Source organism: Enhydra lutris, unplaced genomic scaffold (assembly GCF_002288905.1).
Source record: "Enhydra lutris kenyoni isolate GAN:26980312 unplaced genomic scaffold, ASM228890v2 scaffoldscaffold31, whole genome shotgun sequence".
NCBI lineage: Eukaryota > Metazoa > Chordata > Mammalia > Carnivora > Mustelidae > Enhydra > Enhydra lutris.
This window is the reverse complement of record NW_019154115.1, coordinates 12,105,274-12,122,474: the sequence shown is the minus strand read 5'-3', so window position 1 is coordinate 12,122,474 and position 17,201 is coordinate 12,105,274. Positions and strand designations below refer to the sequence as shown.

The 17,201-nt window shown below is 37.6% G+C and overlaps 1 protein-coding gene across 2 annotated transcripts in view; it reads right to left on the bottom strand.

The window, feature by feature from the left end:
- LOC111153356 (MINDY lysine 48 deubiquitinase 2) overlaps positions 1-17,201 on the bottom strand; it is a 74,414-nt gene that overhangs the window by 37,401 nt on the left and 19,812 nt on the right. For both annotated transcript variants that reach the window (XM_022512341.1, XM_022512339.1), the window contains exons 3-4: positions 6,642-6,706; positions 1,381-1,539 (exon numbers count right to left, since the gene is read on the bottom strand). In XM_022512341.1, the coding sequence (XP_022368049.1) occupies positions 1,381-1,539; positions 6,642-6,706 (224 nt within the window). The remainder of the gene's footprint in view (positions 1-1,380; positions 1,540-6,641; positions 6,707-17,201) is intronic.

Below are 17,201 nucleotides of genomic sequence, written 5' to 3'. Positions count from 1 at the left end.
GAAATAGAAATGAATTTGAGGGGCGCCTGGGTGGCTCAGTGGGTTAAAGCCTCTGCCTTCGGCTCAGGTCATGGTCTCAGGGTCCTGGGATCGAGCCCCGCATCGGGCTCTCTGCACAGCGGGGAGCCTGCTTCCCCCTCTCTCTCTGCCTGCCTCTCTGCCTACTTGTGATCTCTGTCAAATAAATAAATAAATCTTTAAAAAAAAAAAAGAAATGAATTTGACATGTCTGAAGAACAGGCGAGCAGTTAACTTTACTAGAGAGTAGTTAAAAAAAAGAAAAGAAAAAAAAGGGAGAATTATAAGAGGTGAAGTTAGACAGACAGGCAGAGTCTAGGTCATGCTGCGTATCATAACAAAGATTTTGTATCGTATTGAAGTTATAGTGGAGGTTTTTAAGAGAAGAAGGGGGGCAAAGGAATCAAGGGGAGGGTTATTTTACAAAGATCAGTATGAGTGCCAAGACAATTCAATGAGGGGAAAGAATAATCTTGTACAAAGACTATAACAAATACTACTAGGACAACTAGATATCCACATACAAAAGAATAAAATTGGATCCCTCATCAAACTATATACAAAGATTAACTAAAAAATGATTGATCACACTCCTAAATATAAGCACTAAAACTTTATAAAACTGTTAGAAGATACAGGAGTAAATCTTTGTGACTTTGAGTTAGGCAAAGCCTTCTTAGGACACCAAAAGTAGAAGCAACAAAAGAAAAAAAAAAGATCAATTGGACGTCATCAAAATTAAAAACTTTTGGGCTTCAAGAACACCATCAAGAAAGTAAAGACTATCCACAGAATGGTAGAAAAATACTTAAAAACCATATATCTAGTAAGAGACTTACACCTGGAATATATAAAGAACTCTTGCAACTCTGTAAGAAAAAGACAAATAGCCCAATTAAAAATGGGGAAAGAATCTGCAGACATTTCTCCTAAGAAATACAAACAAATCCACAATGAGATACAATTTTATACCTATTAGTATGGCTATATTCCAAATAATATCTAATAACAAGTATTGGTGAGAATGGGGACTCAACTTTGTAGGTGACTCTTAACTCCTTGAAGTTATAGTCAGAAGTCTTGGACAAATTGAGCAGTCTGGAGGACAGTCCCCTGAACCTCACAATTTGACTAATTTCAGGTAAAAGCACAAAAATATAACAATCACAGGGACGCCTGTGTGGTTCAGTTGGTTAAGTGTCCAGCTCTTGATTTCAGCTCACACATTGTCTCTCCCCATAAAGAAATAAAGAAATAAATGATAAATAAATAACAATCAGAAAATATAAATCTAGATTAAATTTCCAAATGAATAAAATTTTGCTACATTTGCGTTTATATAATTTTAAATTTTCTACTTACCTGTGGATCCACTAACCACCCATGGTATAAAGGAATATCAAGAAGATCAAATACAATGCATTCCGGTGTATATTCAAATACTCGAACACCAGTGAATTTTACATTTACATCCAAGCCTGTCTGTAGTTTGTGCAAGATTGCCATAGCATCACTCATATTCTGAAAATAGAAAGGAGAAAGGTAAAGATGAGAAAAATCAAACGACAATGACAACAACAGCAAAGATACTTGAATGCAGGCATATTTACTTCTAACTTTCCATTTTATCCAATTTATTTGTCCCTTCAACCAATTTTTATTAGTGTCTACTATGTACTAGGCATTAATCTGAGTTCTAAAGAGATAACAGTGAGTAAAATAAAGTTCCTGGTCTCATGTAACTAATATTCTATTTTGAGAGACAAATATATATACAATATAATGTCAAGTATTTAAGAAATATTGAACAGGGGGTGCCTGGGTGGCTCAGTGGGTTGGGCCGCTGCCTTCGGCTAGGGTCGTGATCTCAGGGTCCTGGGATCGAGCCCCGCATCGGGCTCTCTGCTCAGCGGGGAGCCTGCTTCCTCCTCTCTCTCTGCCTGCCTCTCTGCCTGCTTGTGATCTCTCTCTGTCAAATAAATAAATAAAATCTTAAAAAAAAAAAAAAAAAGAAATATTGAACAGGATAATGACATACAGACTGACAGGGATGAGGGACCTCTTTTAGACTGGAAAGACCAAAGACAAAGTTTCTAATCAAAGAGTTATTACCTCTCCCACTTTTGGGCATATATCCAAAAGAATTGAAAATAACACCTTAAAGAGATACTTGCACACCCATGTTCATTGTAGCATTATTCATAATAGTCAAGAAGTGGAAACAGCCCAAATGTCCACTGACAGATAAATGGATAGAGACACTGTGGTATATACATACAATGGAATATTATTCAGCCTTAAAAAAAGAAAAGGAAATTCTATTACATGCTACAATATGGATGAAACTTGAGGACATTGTGCTGAGTGAAATAAGTTATCACAAAAGGACAAATACTATGTGATTCCACTTACATGAAATATCTAGAGTAGTCAAAATCCTGGAAACAAAGTAAATGGTGGTTGTCAGGGGATGGACAAAGGAAAAGCTGCAGAACTGTTCAATGGGTTTAGAATTACACAGTTTTACAAGATGAAAATGTTCTAGAGATCTGTTATCAATGTGAATATAGTTAACACTATTGAACTATACACTTAAAAATGTTAAGGGATTAAATTTTATATATTTTTAAAAATTTTATTTATTTGAGAGAGCAATAGAGAGAGAAGAGTGCATGAGCAGGGGAGGGCAGAGAGAGAGGAAGAAGCAGACTCTCCACTGAGCTGGGAGCCCACCTCAGGCAATCGATTCTAGGGCATTGGGATCATGACTTAAGCCAAAGGCAGATGCCTAACCAACTGAGCCACCCAGGCGCCCCTACATTTTATATTTTTTTAAATCACAATTTAAAAAGAAAAAGAAACGAGCTACGAAGCTTGAAAAGACATAAAAGAAATTTAAATGTACATTGCTAAGTGAAAGAAGCCAACCTGAAAAGGCTACATACTATAAGAATCCAAATGATATTCTGGGAAAGGCAAAACAATGGAGGCAGTAGAAAGATCAGGGGCTGCCAGGGATTAGGAGGAGGGAGAGATGTATAGGCAGAACACAGAGAATTTTTTAAGGCAATGAAACTATTCTGTATGGTACTACGGTGGTTGACATTTGTCATCATACATTTTCAAAACCCACAGAATGTTTAACAAGAGTAAACTCTAATGTGAACTATGGACTCTGGGTGATATAATTATGAGTCAGTATAGATTCATCAATTATAACAAATGTATCGATAGATAAATATTGATAGTAGGGGAACATCCATTTGTGTGGGATGGGGAGACGGGGAGGGACAGGAGGTATATGGCAACTCTGTTCTTTCCACTCAGTTCTGCTGTAAACTGCTTTAAATAGGCGGAGGGAGCTCTTTAAAGATGGCACTTAAATATCAACAAAAGCAAAATACTGAGTCTTGTGAAGTTCTGGGACAAAAAGCACTCCACACAAAAACTCTGAGGCAGAAATGATTCCATACTATGTCCATGGAACAGCAAGGAGTCCTGAATGGTTAGAACAAAATTAAGCAGAAAGTGGTAGGAGATGAAGTCAGAGGAAGACAGAAAAAGACAGATACAAAGACTTGTCGCCCAAATTAAGAAGTCATTCTGACCACATCTGTTTTCTCTGTAAACATGGTAACATAAATCTGTAATGAATACTATTTTAAAGCATGTTTTTCTTAACATTTTTAATACATTAAATATGGTCATACTTACAGAGGATATGTTTGATTAAACAAAAGACTCCAATATATAAAATTTAATATAATTTTTATTTAATCCCTACTGTTAATCAGACACTGTGCTACATACTAAAGGTAGAAAATAGGAGGGAACTATAGCCTACTGAGGGCCTTAGTGTACAAAGGGTGAACCTGAAATAAATCCTTTTATAATAAAACTAGAGACTCTGAAATCTGAAGAAGACAAACTTAGGTCATAAGAACAAAATTCTGTTTTACCAAATAATATAAAACTCCAAAGAGACTATACAGACTGAAAGTAGAAATTACTCAAATCTTTTAAATTTATCAAAGAAGAATTTATAATAGGATAACATTGTTATATAGTCTGGCTTTCATCAGTTTCACCTCTTCCAAATAACTATATTCCCCAAAACAATATATTTTTTCAATTTTCCCAAAAGTTGAACCCTTGAAAATAATCAGCTTACATTTTTTTCCCTTCAGTGTTGTAAAACTTTTCCTAAGCCATAGGAATGATGAATCTGAAAAAATAGTAACAGTGGGCTATTGAAGGATTATAGTTCTGCTACTGATTTTTCTTCTACATTTATTAAATTCTTCATTGCCAGTCACCCAATTTCCTTTAGGGTAGGTATAATTTCTAACAGCTCCTGGGCTCATGCTTATACTTTTATATATCTTCTATATTTCTTTAAAATTATGTAGTATTAAGAGATCTACATTGACACCATTTGATAATCTCCATAAATATTAATAACACTTATAAAAAATGAACACTTGTAAACAGAGAACTAAAGGATAAGTATTTTGCCATTTTGTTCCTAAACCCAAATTATGATGTTAATAATATCAAATATAAATCCTTGGAATGGTTGCTTACATCACAACAAAGGATTACTATTGATTCCTTTAAGCCAGTAGTTAAACTGTTTTTTGGAATTTTTCACAAAGGTACTTCTGACATGGTAAAATATTTTTAATTTAAATATATAATATACTTTAAAAATACATTTGCAGTCATTTAAAAACCTGTCTTACACACACACACAGTGCTTTCTGGTGTTTTCAGGATATCTATCATTAAACAAAACTGGGAAAAAATTATGCTTTTTGTTTATATTACTACTTCTAGCAAAGAAGTTTTAAGGAGGAAGATGTCAGCTCTACAATGGTCTTTCTCAAACTTAGGCTTAAAAATTTCTGTTCACATATAATTATACAAAAAAGAACATTATTAATCACACCTGTAGAACATTAAACACCAGCTTAAACTCAGCCTTATCAGCTTGGTACATCCTATTCTTACAACTAATGGTAATGTAATCATAATAGCTTACAAACAGTTTAAGAGTGTATTTTAAATTCAGGATATTTTTCATCTGACATGTATTTCTCTTAAGAAATGTAAGTGGTTGTTAGATATTGTTTCAACTTGAAACAAAACTTTATTTCCAATCATTTTCTAAGAGTCTAGGTCACCTTAATGGAAGTATTTCCTGAGACTGCAAGATGGACTTGAAAAAACATACAAAATGCTGATATCATTGGCAAACACTCATCAATCAAGATTTTCTGAAGACTGTGCAACAAAAATAAACAAATGTTGAGGGTGATATGAAACCGCAACTATCACCTATAAGTCCTAATTTCAAGTTTTTGTATTAAGCAAAACAGCCTCACTAATTTCTTTTCTCTCTTTTTTAAGATTTTATTTATCTGACAGAGAGAGACACAGCAAGAGAGGGAACACAAGCAGGGGGAGTGGGAGAGGGAGAAGCAGGCTTCCCGGTGGAGAAGGGAGCTCGATGCGGGGCTCAATCCCAGGTCCCTGGGATCACGAACTGAGCTGAAGGCAGATGCTTAACCCACCGAGCCACCCAGGTGCCCCAGCCTCACTAATTTCAATAAGAGAGGATATAAATTTCATAAATAAATAATGTCAATTGAATCTTACACTTTATACTTATAAAATACCATTTACTGCTTCTCTATATTAGAGCTTAGCATGAGATTTCAATTGAAAAGATTTTCTAATGGGAAAAATATTTGGAATTACTGCTTTAAGCTACAAACTCTAATAGAATTTAAATGACTTAGCATACCAATTTGGCTTTAGCTAAAGATTTCCTACCTTACAGAGTGAAGCAATGCATTACATTTGGCTTTTCAATTCTATTAGGACTAGATTATCTCATCATTCAAATTCAAGAAACTTTGTAATACTGAAATGAGTTTTGCTTCCTTTTTGCCAATTTGATACTGGTAAAAGCATGTAAAAAAGGTTGCTTTAAAAGTAAATATAAAGGTTCCAAAGATGTCTATTTCTTCCCTGATACTTCCTTCTACTATAAGAACCTGATTCCTTCCTGCCTTTTACTGTTAAACAGAAGAATACTGAAGAAAATGAAGTTCCCCTTGTTTTCTTCCAGGTCCAATAGTTTTGAGCTTCTCCTATTTTACAAAACAGAATCTCTAAAAAAACATGCAAGAAATGTGGACACATTGAAACTACAAAAGAACAGATTTTGTCCTAATGACATACAACAGACATCATTTACTCAACTTCCTCTCAAATATAACTTAATTATAAAATATAAAGGAAACAAGGAAAGATGAATCAATGACAAATTCACCTGAAAGTCAATTTTTCAAGAAAAATACTAGGTTATCATTCTTCACAGATTTGTAGAATGATACCTATGTTTCATTCCATATAGTATATATGCTCATATAAAACAGAGATCAGAAAAGTATGGCCTGTGGGCCAAAACTGGCTAAAGCTAAGAATGGTTTTTATATTTTTAACAGGTTGTAAAATAAGAAAATGAATATGCCTACAAAGCCACTGACAGAGACCAATGAATACATCTATAAGTTAAAAATTACACATTTTAATATAACAAAAATTGTGTCTATTACCTGCTCATAGTTTAAACGTTGAATTTCTGAAATTTCTTTTGGCTTTGCATCAAGCATGTAATCTCCTGTAAAAAGAAAGTGTAAAGTTGCCTTTTTAAAATATTACTTTTTCATTACAAAGGTAATGATTTTAATTACAAACTGTAGAAATAAGTGACACAAAACTGACCCCCAGTTCTACTCAGAGAAAACTTGGTGTTAACTACTTGCTATAGTCTCAAGTATTTTTTTTTAATGTACATACTAAAATGCTTTTGAACTTATTTCTTCCGCTTTACAATATATTTGAGCATTTTCCACGTCACAATAAAGCTCTGAAAGACTGTACCAAGTCTCATTGCTATCAACAATATAAACTGCTACCTCATTACTTTTTCAAGAACATGTGTGTTATCGAGTAACCTGGGTGGCTCAATTGGTTACACAACTGCCTTTGGCTCAAGTCATGATCCCAGGGTCCTGGGATTGAGCCCTGCATCAGGCTCCCTCCACCACAGGGAAGCCTGCTTCTCCCTCTCCCTCTGCCTGCTGCTTCCCCACTTGTGCCCTGTCAAATAAAAAAAAAAAAAAAAAAATAGAATGGGTGTTATCAGCGTTTTAAATGCTTGCCATTCTAAGAAGTACACAAATATTTTTTGTACTTGAAAAATTGGTATATATGTATTTATATGTATTTAATATATGTATTTTTGTTATCACCCTTCCTCTCATCATCTTTTTAATATATGTATGACTTTCAGTATATGTGGTACCTTTTTAATCTATGTAATACCATTTTAATATATGCTGTAACTTTTTAATCTATGTTTTGGCTTTTTACTTTTTTATACTTTAAAAGATCTTATTGATTATTTTAGAGAGAGAAAGAGCTCATGAAAGCAGGGAAAGGAACAGAGAGGGAGAGTGGAGGAAAGAATCTCAAGCAGACTCTGCACTAAGCATGAAGCCCAACATGGGACTTGATCTCACACCCATGAGATCATGACCTGAGCCAAAACCAAGAGTCAGATGCTAAAAACTGACTGAGCCACCTGGGCGCCCCTATGTTTTGCCTTTTTAATTATATATTAACTATACTTTCCTTTTTTTTTTTTTTAGATTTATTTATTTATTTATTTGAAAGAGAGAGCCAGCAAGTAGGAGGAGGGGCAGAGGAAGAGAATTTTCAAGCAAACCTGAGCAGGAAGCCCGAGGTGGGTGGGCTCGATTTCACAACCCGTGAAATCAGTATCTGAGCATAAACCAAGAGTCTGACACTTAACCAACAGAGTCTACACTTTTCTTTTAATTGCCTGCCTATACAAGTATCATTTTTTCTTATTTAACTATAAAAGTTTTTTTAGTAAAATGACTTTCTAAAAGATTTTATTTTTAAGTAAGCTCTACACCCAACGTGGGGCTCAAACTCAGAACCCAGAGACCAAGAGTTGCACACTCCACTCACTGAGCCAGCCAGGCACCCCACACCACTTTTTTAAAAAAGGTCTTTTTTTATTAAAGATTTTTACTCATTTATTTGAGAGGGAGAGAGAAACAGAGAGAGCGAGCACAGGTAGGAGGAGGGGCAGAGAGAGTGGGAGAAGCAGGGCTGAGCAGGGAGCCCTATGTGGGACTCAATTCCAGGACCCTGGGATCATGACCTGAGCTGAAGGCAGACAGTTTATGACTGAGCTACCTAGGTGCCTTTAAGATTTTTAAAATTCCTGGGCGCCTGGGTGTCTCAGTTGGTTGGGCGACTGCCTTCGGCTCAGGTCATGATCCCGGAGTCCCGCATCGGGCTGTCCCCACATCGGGGAGTCTGCTTCTCCCTCTGACCTTCTCCCTTCTCATGCTCTCTCACTCTCTCTCTCAAATAAATAAATAAAAATCTTTAAAAAAAAAAAAAGATTTTTAAAATTCCTTTTTAAAAAAAAAAAATGTTTTCTTTAAAGAATTTATTTATTTGGGGCACCTGGGTGGCTCAGTGGGTTAAGCCTCTGCCTTCAGCTCAGGTCATGATCTCAGGGTTCTGGAGTCGAGCCCCGCATCAGCCTCTCTGCTCTGCTTCCCCCTCTGTCTCTGCCTGCCTCTCTGCCTACTTGTGATCCCTCTCTCTGTGCCAAATAAATAAATAAAATCTTAAAAAAAAAAAAGTATTTATTTGACAGAGAGATAACGAGAAAGGGAACACAAGCAGACAGAGAGGGAGAGGGAGAAGCAGGCCTCCTTCAGAGCAGGGAGACTGATGCAGGGCTCAATCTCAGGATCCTGGGATAATGACCTGAGCCGAAGACAGACGCTTAACGACTGAGCCACCCAGGCGCTCCTTAATGGAAGTATGGTTGATACACAATGTTATATTAGTTTCAGGTATATAAGATAGTGACTCAACAACCCTATATGTTATGCTATGCTCACAAGTGTAGCTACCATCTGTCATCATACAGCACTATTACAACAGCATTGACTATATTTCCTATGCTGTAACTTTCATCCCCATGACTTATTTATTCCATAACTGGAAGCCTATACCTTCCTACTCCCCTTCACCCATTTTGCCCATCTCCTCATGCACTTCCCCTCTGGCAACTACCAGTTTTTTCTCTATATTTATGGGTCTATTTCTGTAAAACTCTTCTTCAGTTAGAAGAATTAGAACACTTCCTGTTATATTGTGTGGTAAATATTTTTTTCCCTATTTTGTATTCTGACTTTATGGTGATGCTTTATGTCTATTTTTTTAACACAGAGAAATATTTAATTTTTGAAAGATTTTATTTATTTACGAGTGAGCGAGTGACAGTGTGCCATAGCACAAGTAAGGGAGGGTGGAGGCAGAGGGAGAAGCAGACTCCCCACTGAGCAGGGAGCCAGCCCTATGAGGGGCTCAATCCCAGGACTCTGGGATCATGTCCTGAGCTGAAGGCAGACGCTTAACCAACTAAGCCACCCAGGTGCCCCAGAAATATTTAGTTTTTTTTTTTTTTAAAGATTTTATTTATTTATTTGACAGAGAGATCACAAGTAGGCAGAGAGGCAGGCAGAGAGAGAGGAAGGGAAGCAGGCTCCCTGCTGTGCAGAGAGCCCGATGCGGGGCTCGATCCCAGGACCCTGAGATCATGACCTGAGCCGAAGGCAGCGGCTCAACCCACTGAGCCACCCAGGTGCCCCAGAAATATTTAGTTTTAATAAAGTAAAATTCTTCTATTAATAACTTCTGGTAGGATGTCATGTTTAAAAGAGCTTTACCCCTTAAGCATATACAAATATTCACGTGTGCTTTCTTCATGGAATTTTATGTTTACCTTTTTTAATGTTTAAATCTTATTTATCTGGAACTTATTTTGATATAAATAGTGATATATGGAACCAACTTCTACCTAGCCTCCCAAATCACTAAGTTGATAAAACTGTATGTGTTTTTTTTTTTTTTTTGAAGATTTTATTTTTAAATAATCTCTACATTCAGTGTGGGGCATGAACTCACAACCCAGAGATCAAGAGTTGCATCCTCTGTGGACTGAGCCAGCCAGGCACCCAAAATTGTTTTTAATACAAGTATTATTTTTCTAATTTAAAATAAACCTCTAAAGACTGCATCAAGTATTCTCTTAAGCTTTTCGACAAGAGCTTTCCCATAACATCAAGAATCTCTGATAACAAAAGTTTCCTATGAATATCAATATATTACTACTTGTGTTTTGTGTGTGTGCTTTTTTTTTTTTAAGATTTTATTTATTTATTTAAGAGGAGCATGAGTGGGGCAGCACAAAGGGAAAAGGAGCAGCACAGCCCCCACTGAGCCAGGAGTCTGAGGTGGGGCTTGATCCCAGGACCCTGGGGTCATGACCTGAGCCAAAGGCAGACACCCAACTGACTGAGCCACCCAGGTGCCCCCTGTGTATGCTCTTAATTAGAACTTTAAGATATCAAAATCTAACCAGTAATAATTTTATTCCATATCCCAAAGCAATAAACTAATACATAAAAATGTATAAGCAAGTCTACTTAACATTTTTGAGTCCTCTCCATATACAACACATTGTATATTAGTATGTTGAAGCTTTCATATAGCATTTAACTAAAAACTATGCTTTAAGTAAATTCTATACACCATTTATGCAAATAACTGAGGACATAATTACTATACTTTTATCTTATATTTAGGTTCTGTATTTACCATGATAAAAGACTGTATTTGCTCTCCTCACTAAAACCTTAGTGAAGTCAAGATGCAGAACATTCTAGAATTCAATATTAAATGACCCTGAATATGCTACCATAGATAAAACTTAAATGCTAAGAGTAGAATAATTATTATGAAAGACTCAAACACACAACTCCTCTTTTCCTGAGCCCAGAAAAGATTTCTGCACAAGAGAATAGCCTGGCTTAGGTAGGCAGCTTCTTAGATGGACCTCAAGAGGGACACCTGGGTGGCTCAGTTGGTTAGGTGTCCATCTCTTGATCTCAGCTCAGATCTTGATCTCAGCGTCATGAGTTCAAGCCCCACATGGGGCTCCATACTGGGTGTGGAGCTTACTTTTTTTTTTTTTTTTTTTTAAATTTTATTTATTTATTTGACAGACAGAGATCACAAGTAGGCAGAGGCAGGCAGAGAGAGAGGAGGAAGCAGGCTCCTGGCCAAGCAGAGAGCCCGATGCGGGGCTCGATCCCAGGACCCTGGGATCATGACCTGAGCCGAAGGCAGAGGCTTTAACCCACTGAGCCACCCAGGCGCCCCTGGAGCTTACTTTTAGATGGACCTCAAGAATTCCTGTCTTGTGGTATTCACATCGTTGTATAATCCCCTTCCCTTGAGTATGAATTGGACTTATTAATTCACTTCTGGTGAATACCCCAAAAAAAAAAAAAAAGGCATAAATAATGAAATATCACTTCTGAAATTAGAATACAGAATATTGTGGCTTTTGTAATGATGCTCTCCCACGTACTTTCTCTGAGGAAGGCCAGGTGCCATGTTATAAACTGCCTTATGGAGAGGCCTGCATCACACAGAACTAAAGGACTTTGGCTACAGTTAGTGAGGAACTGAGGACTCAGTCCAACAACTTATGAGGAACTCAATCCTGCCAACAACCATTTGAATAACCTTAAAGGAGATCCTCCTGAGTTGGGCCTGGGCATGAGACTGCAGTCCCAGCTGACACCCTGACTGCAGTCTCATGAGAGACCTTGACCAGTCACTTAGTCTAGCCATGCCTAGATTCCTGATGTACAGACACCATTAGATAATAAATGTTCATTATTAAACCAGTAAATTTTGGGGTGATGTGTTATACAGCAATAGATACCTGTATTTTTAGAAGACTAGGTTTGAGTCTCTATTTTCTTTTTTGTGAAGATTTTATTTGTCAGAGAGGGAGCATAGACAGGGGGAGTGGCAGGCAGATGGAGAAGCAGGCTCCCCACTGAGCAAGGAGCCAATATAGGACTTGATCCCAGGACCCTGGGATCATGACCTGAGCTGAAGGCAGATGCTCAACTGACTGAGCCAGCCAGGCATCCCTAAAGTTTCTAAAGGAGATTTATCTAAATAATCTCTCTCTCTTTTTTTAAAGTAAATAAATCATCTCTTAAGAGTGTTGTTTTATCTAGCTTATCTAACTTTTATATCTGAATTTAGTCAACAATACTATTTCAGGGGCTCAGTTAGTTAAGCATCTGACTCTTGATTTTGGCTCAGGTCATGATCTTAGGGTTATGAGATATACCCCCATGTTGTGCTCTGCACTAGGCATGGAGCCTGCTTAAGATTCTCTCTCTCCCTCTAAAAACAAAAACAAAAACAAAAACAAAACAAATGAAAACAATACCATTACAATCAAAAAGTATTTATTGAGAGTCTAGAGAGTCCATTATGAATATTTAATAATAGGCTAAAACAAATATTAGGAAATACATGTTTCTCTTTAAAAACTAATAATTTGGTTGGGAAAAGAATATACAAGAAACAGAATGACATGGTGTAAAGTATAATAGAGTAAAACATGTGATAAATGTCTGAAGTACCAATTGATTTTGTGAAAAGAGATATTGATGGGGTGCCTGGGTGGCTCAGTGGGTTGGGGCCTCTGCCTTCGGCTCAGGTCATGATCCCAGGGTCCTGGGATCGAGCCCCGCATCGGGCTTTCTGCTCGGCAGGGAGCCTGCTTCCTCCTCTCTCTCTCTGCCTGCCTCTGTCTACTTGTGATCTCTGTCAAATGAATAAAAAAAAAAAAAAGAGAGAGATATTGATAAAGCCTATAGTACCTAGAAATATCCTTTGGAGGGGGTCATGTCTAAACTGGATTCACAAAAAAGGGGCAGAACTTGGAAAGGAAGTGAGGCAAAAAAGCATTCTTTGAAGGAGAAAGAGTGACAGAAAAACACAAAAGAAACATGCCATGGGGTGCCTGGCTAGCTCAGTCAGTAGAGCATAAAAACTCTTGATCTCGGGGTTGTGAGTTCTGGCCCACGTTGGGTATAAAGGTTACTTAAAAACAAAATCTAAAAAAAAAATTTAATTTACTTAAAAAAAATAAATAAAATCTTAAAAGAAAGACAGATGAAAAATAGAAAGGAAGGAAGGAAGGAAGAAAAAAAGAGGAACGCCTGGGTGGCTCAGTCAGTTAAGCATCTGCCTTCAGCTCAAGTCATGATCCTGGGGTCCTGGGACTGAGTCCCACATCGGGCTCCTTGCTCAGCAGGGAGCCTGCTTCTCCCTCTCCCTCTGCCTGCCTGTGCACTCTCTCTCTGACAAGTAAATAAATAAAATCTTGAAAGAAAGAAAGAAAGGAAGGAAGGAAGAAAAAGAAAAGGAAGAACGAAAGGAAAAGAAAGAAACGCCGTGCCATATGGATAGCTCATAAGAAAGTTTATACATAAAATTTATGTTGTAGGGGTACCTGGGTGGGTCAGTTGGTTTAGCAACTGACTCTGGACTTTGGCTTAGGTCAAGATCCCAGGGTCCTGGGATCAAGCATTGTTCAGCTCCACACTCAGCAGGGAATCTGCTTGAGGATTTTCTCTCTCTCCCTCTCTTCCTTTGCCCCTCCCACCAATGTGCACACACACTGTCTCTCTAAAATAAATAAATCTTAAAAAAAGGAAAAGAAAAAAACCTTTAAAATTTTAAAAAAGAGAAAAGAAAGGCAGAGATGATGTTATTTATTAAAAAAGAAAAGATTTATGTCATAGAGTGGTGGGAAATATGACTGGACAAGTAAACTGGATCAGATAGTAGAAAATCATAAATAGTATGTTGATAAGGCTAGCTGCTTGTCAAAGATCATAAGGGATCTTTACCTTTATAAGTAGATAAGTGAAGTGTGAAATTGATGCTTTAGGAAAATAACACTGTTATGTAGGCCAATTTGAAGGGGAGAGGAAACAACAGAATTTGCAATAAATTCACATTTTGAAGTATACAGAGAGAGGAAAGAATTTCAGAAAAAGAACCCATAAGACTTTGCTACTAATGGGACATTCCAGAAAAATAGATATCAAGAAACATCTGACAGTTACACTAGGCCAAAAACTCGAAGAGAGGGTTTGGTAGTCGTTAGCTTATCCCAAGTGAGCATTAGGAAAAGAGAAGACAGGTCAACTCTGGGCAAAATTAAAATGCTTCAACAGTGACCTCCCTATATAGTATTTGTATATAAAGATAAAATAAATTATCTTTTTAAAAGTCAGACAACAAGGCGCCTGAGTCGCCCAGTGGGTTAAAGCCTCTGCTTTCGGCTCAGGTCATGATCCCAGGGTCCTGGGATCGAGCCCCGAATCGGGCTCTCTGCTCAGCAGGGAGCCTGCTTCCCATCCCCCTCTCTCCGCCTGCCTCTCTGCCTACTTGTGATCTCTGTCTGTCAAATAAATAAATAAAATCTTTTTAAAAAAATAAATAAATAAAAGTCAGACAATACCACCATCTGAACAACTATTTTCCTTAGTCATCATCATACAAACTATTTTGGATAGTTAAAGTCATAGTATAATTCCCGCTTGTGTTGTGCTTCTTTACATTATCTTCCCACCCACATTCTGCCTTCCACCTATACTTATTCCCCACCTTATTTTATTAAACTTCCCATGGATCCCAGCTTGCAAAAGTTCCTTTCTCAATGCCAAAGCCCTCCAACAGGCCATGTCCATGTTTGGCCCTGCTCTAATACTCTAGTAACAGAAATTTTCAAATTAAAATTTTCTCCTCCTATAACCTTTGCCAATCAAAATTCCCATTCCCTGTGGCCTCTAAGCCAGGTGCTAGGAAAGCAAATAATGATTTGTCTTACAATCTTTCTACTAGCATTTGCTTATTAATTCAAAAGCATCTCTGGTTCCTCGAGAGAACTGAAGTAATCTCAAGAGGAGAAAATCCAAATAGCTTAGAAAATTAAACAATTTGTTCTGGCAGGGTTGGTCTCGAATAAAGTTCACTTTTGGCAAGGCAGGGTCTTCAGAATCCCTTTTCTCACCTCATTCTTGCTTACTTCTGCCCCACCTCCCATTAGGATCATAATTACTTTCATGCTGCCCCTAGTAGTTGAATCCCCCTAACCCAGGACTGCCGAACCTCTTAGGTACCCCAGATTTAGGTATTTCTTCCTCAGTTTTTCTTTTTCCCTATTAAAATTCTCTAATCAATGTCCTGCTTCCTCGTGGCTTTGCTAGCTACAAATTATACAAAGACATGCTAATTATTTTCTCCCAAGGAAACCACCATGTTAAAACTTTCATAGTAGAAGAGCACCTGGGTGGCTCAGTTGGTTAAGCGACTGTCTTCAGCTCAGGTCATGATCCCAGGGTCCTGGGATTGAGCCCCGCATTGGGCTCCCTGCTCAGTGGGGAGCCTGCTTCTCCCTCTCCCTCTGCTGCTCTGCCTGCTTGTGCTCTCTCGCTCTGACAAATAAAGAAAGAAAATCCTTAAAAAAAAACAAAAAAAAAAACAACAAAAAAAAACCACTTTCATAGTAGAACACACTTATGCGGCCACATTCACTGCATTGTTCATACCTCCAAATAACTTGCCCACCGTATGTGCTCAGTCAATATTTGCTGGATAAGAAAAATAAAAGAGAAAAAGACAAGTAGTGGGAATTCCAAATATTATATAAAAAATACTTTTCAGAGGTAAAGGGGAAGGAGGATACTTTTGAGTATACGAGTCTTTCAGGGAGGAGGTTAGGTAAATGGCATCAACCTATGACAGTACAGAGAGCAGAGCCAGAATGAAGTTAGAAACTATGGAATAGCAGTATAGTTTAGGTTAACACTGTCCAAGAGAAATACAATGCAAGCCACAAATAGAAGCCCATAAGTAACTTTAAATTTTGAGTAGCCACACTGAAAAAACTAAAAATAGGTGAAATTAATTTAAGTAATTTATTTAGCCCAGTATATTAAAAATATTGTAATTTCAACAGTACAACTCATGATACCATCTTAAAAACTATGCTTAACATGTTATTTACTGCACTTAAGAAACTAAAATAGATTAAATGGCCTATGATAGTAAACCCAAACTCCTCAACCTGGCTCCCAAGACTCCACAGTTTTAGTTGTAACCCCACCTAATCCAATCTCCATCCTAATGATACGATCAAATTGTACTCATTCACCACTCCTCCAAATATGCTTTATATATTTTCACCTCTAGCTTGAATTTAAAATAGTTTCCACCTAACCTTGTAACATTGTTTTTCTTCTTTACAAGGGGTTAGATTTTAACTACACTTAAAACCCAGTACAAGTCATATGTTCTCTATTAAACCTTTTCCTAGTTCTCACCTACTTCTTACACCCATTGCTGCCAAATTTCTCAAAGTTATCTGCCCCTGAGGTCTCCACTTAGTCACCCCTTAAAATGCTCTTCAATTCACCACTCCATTTCCATCCCATCACTGTACTGACATTGTTTCTGTAAAGATCATAATAGCCTCCATGTCGCTAAATTACGTGGAGAGGACTCTCCAGTATTCTATACCCTCTCCTTCTCTTGGCTTCATTATACCACCCTCTCCTGGCTCTTTCCTACCTTACAGGCTACTTCTTCTCTTCTCTATATACCCCATGCATTTCAGCAGAAGCCATGTTGCCCCCAGAAGGACAAAAACTGATTCCCTGGGGGAGAGGCCAAAAATATTTTAGCTAGTATAATGGTTTGTGGCCTTCAAAGGGCCCAGTACATGAAAAAACATACAGTATGTCTGTGGTATTAAATTTTCCTGGGGAGCGGGGTGGCACCTGGGTGGCTCAGTCATTAACTGTCTGCCTTCAGCTCAGGTCATGATCCCAGGGTCCTGGGATCGAGCACCATATGGCTCCCTGCCAGTGGGAAGCCTGCTTCTCCCTCTCCCACACCCCGTGCTTGTGTTCCCTCTCTCACTGTGTCTCTCTCTGTCAAATAAATAAATAAAATCTTAAAAAAAAAAAAAAAGAATACTGAATTAAAAAAAAAAAAGATAAAAGATAAAATTTCCTGGAGTGGGTGAGTGATTAGGACAAAATGTCTACAAAGGCTCCTTAGGGGGCAATAATTAAAAGAAGATTGAGAAACACTGCTCTACCCCATCTCTCCAT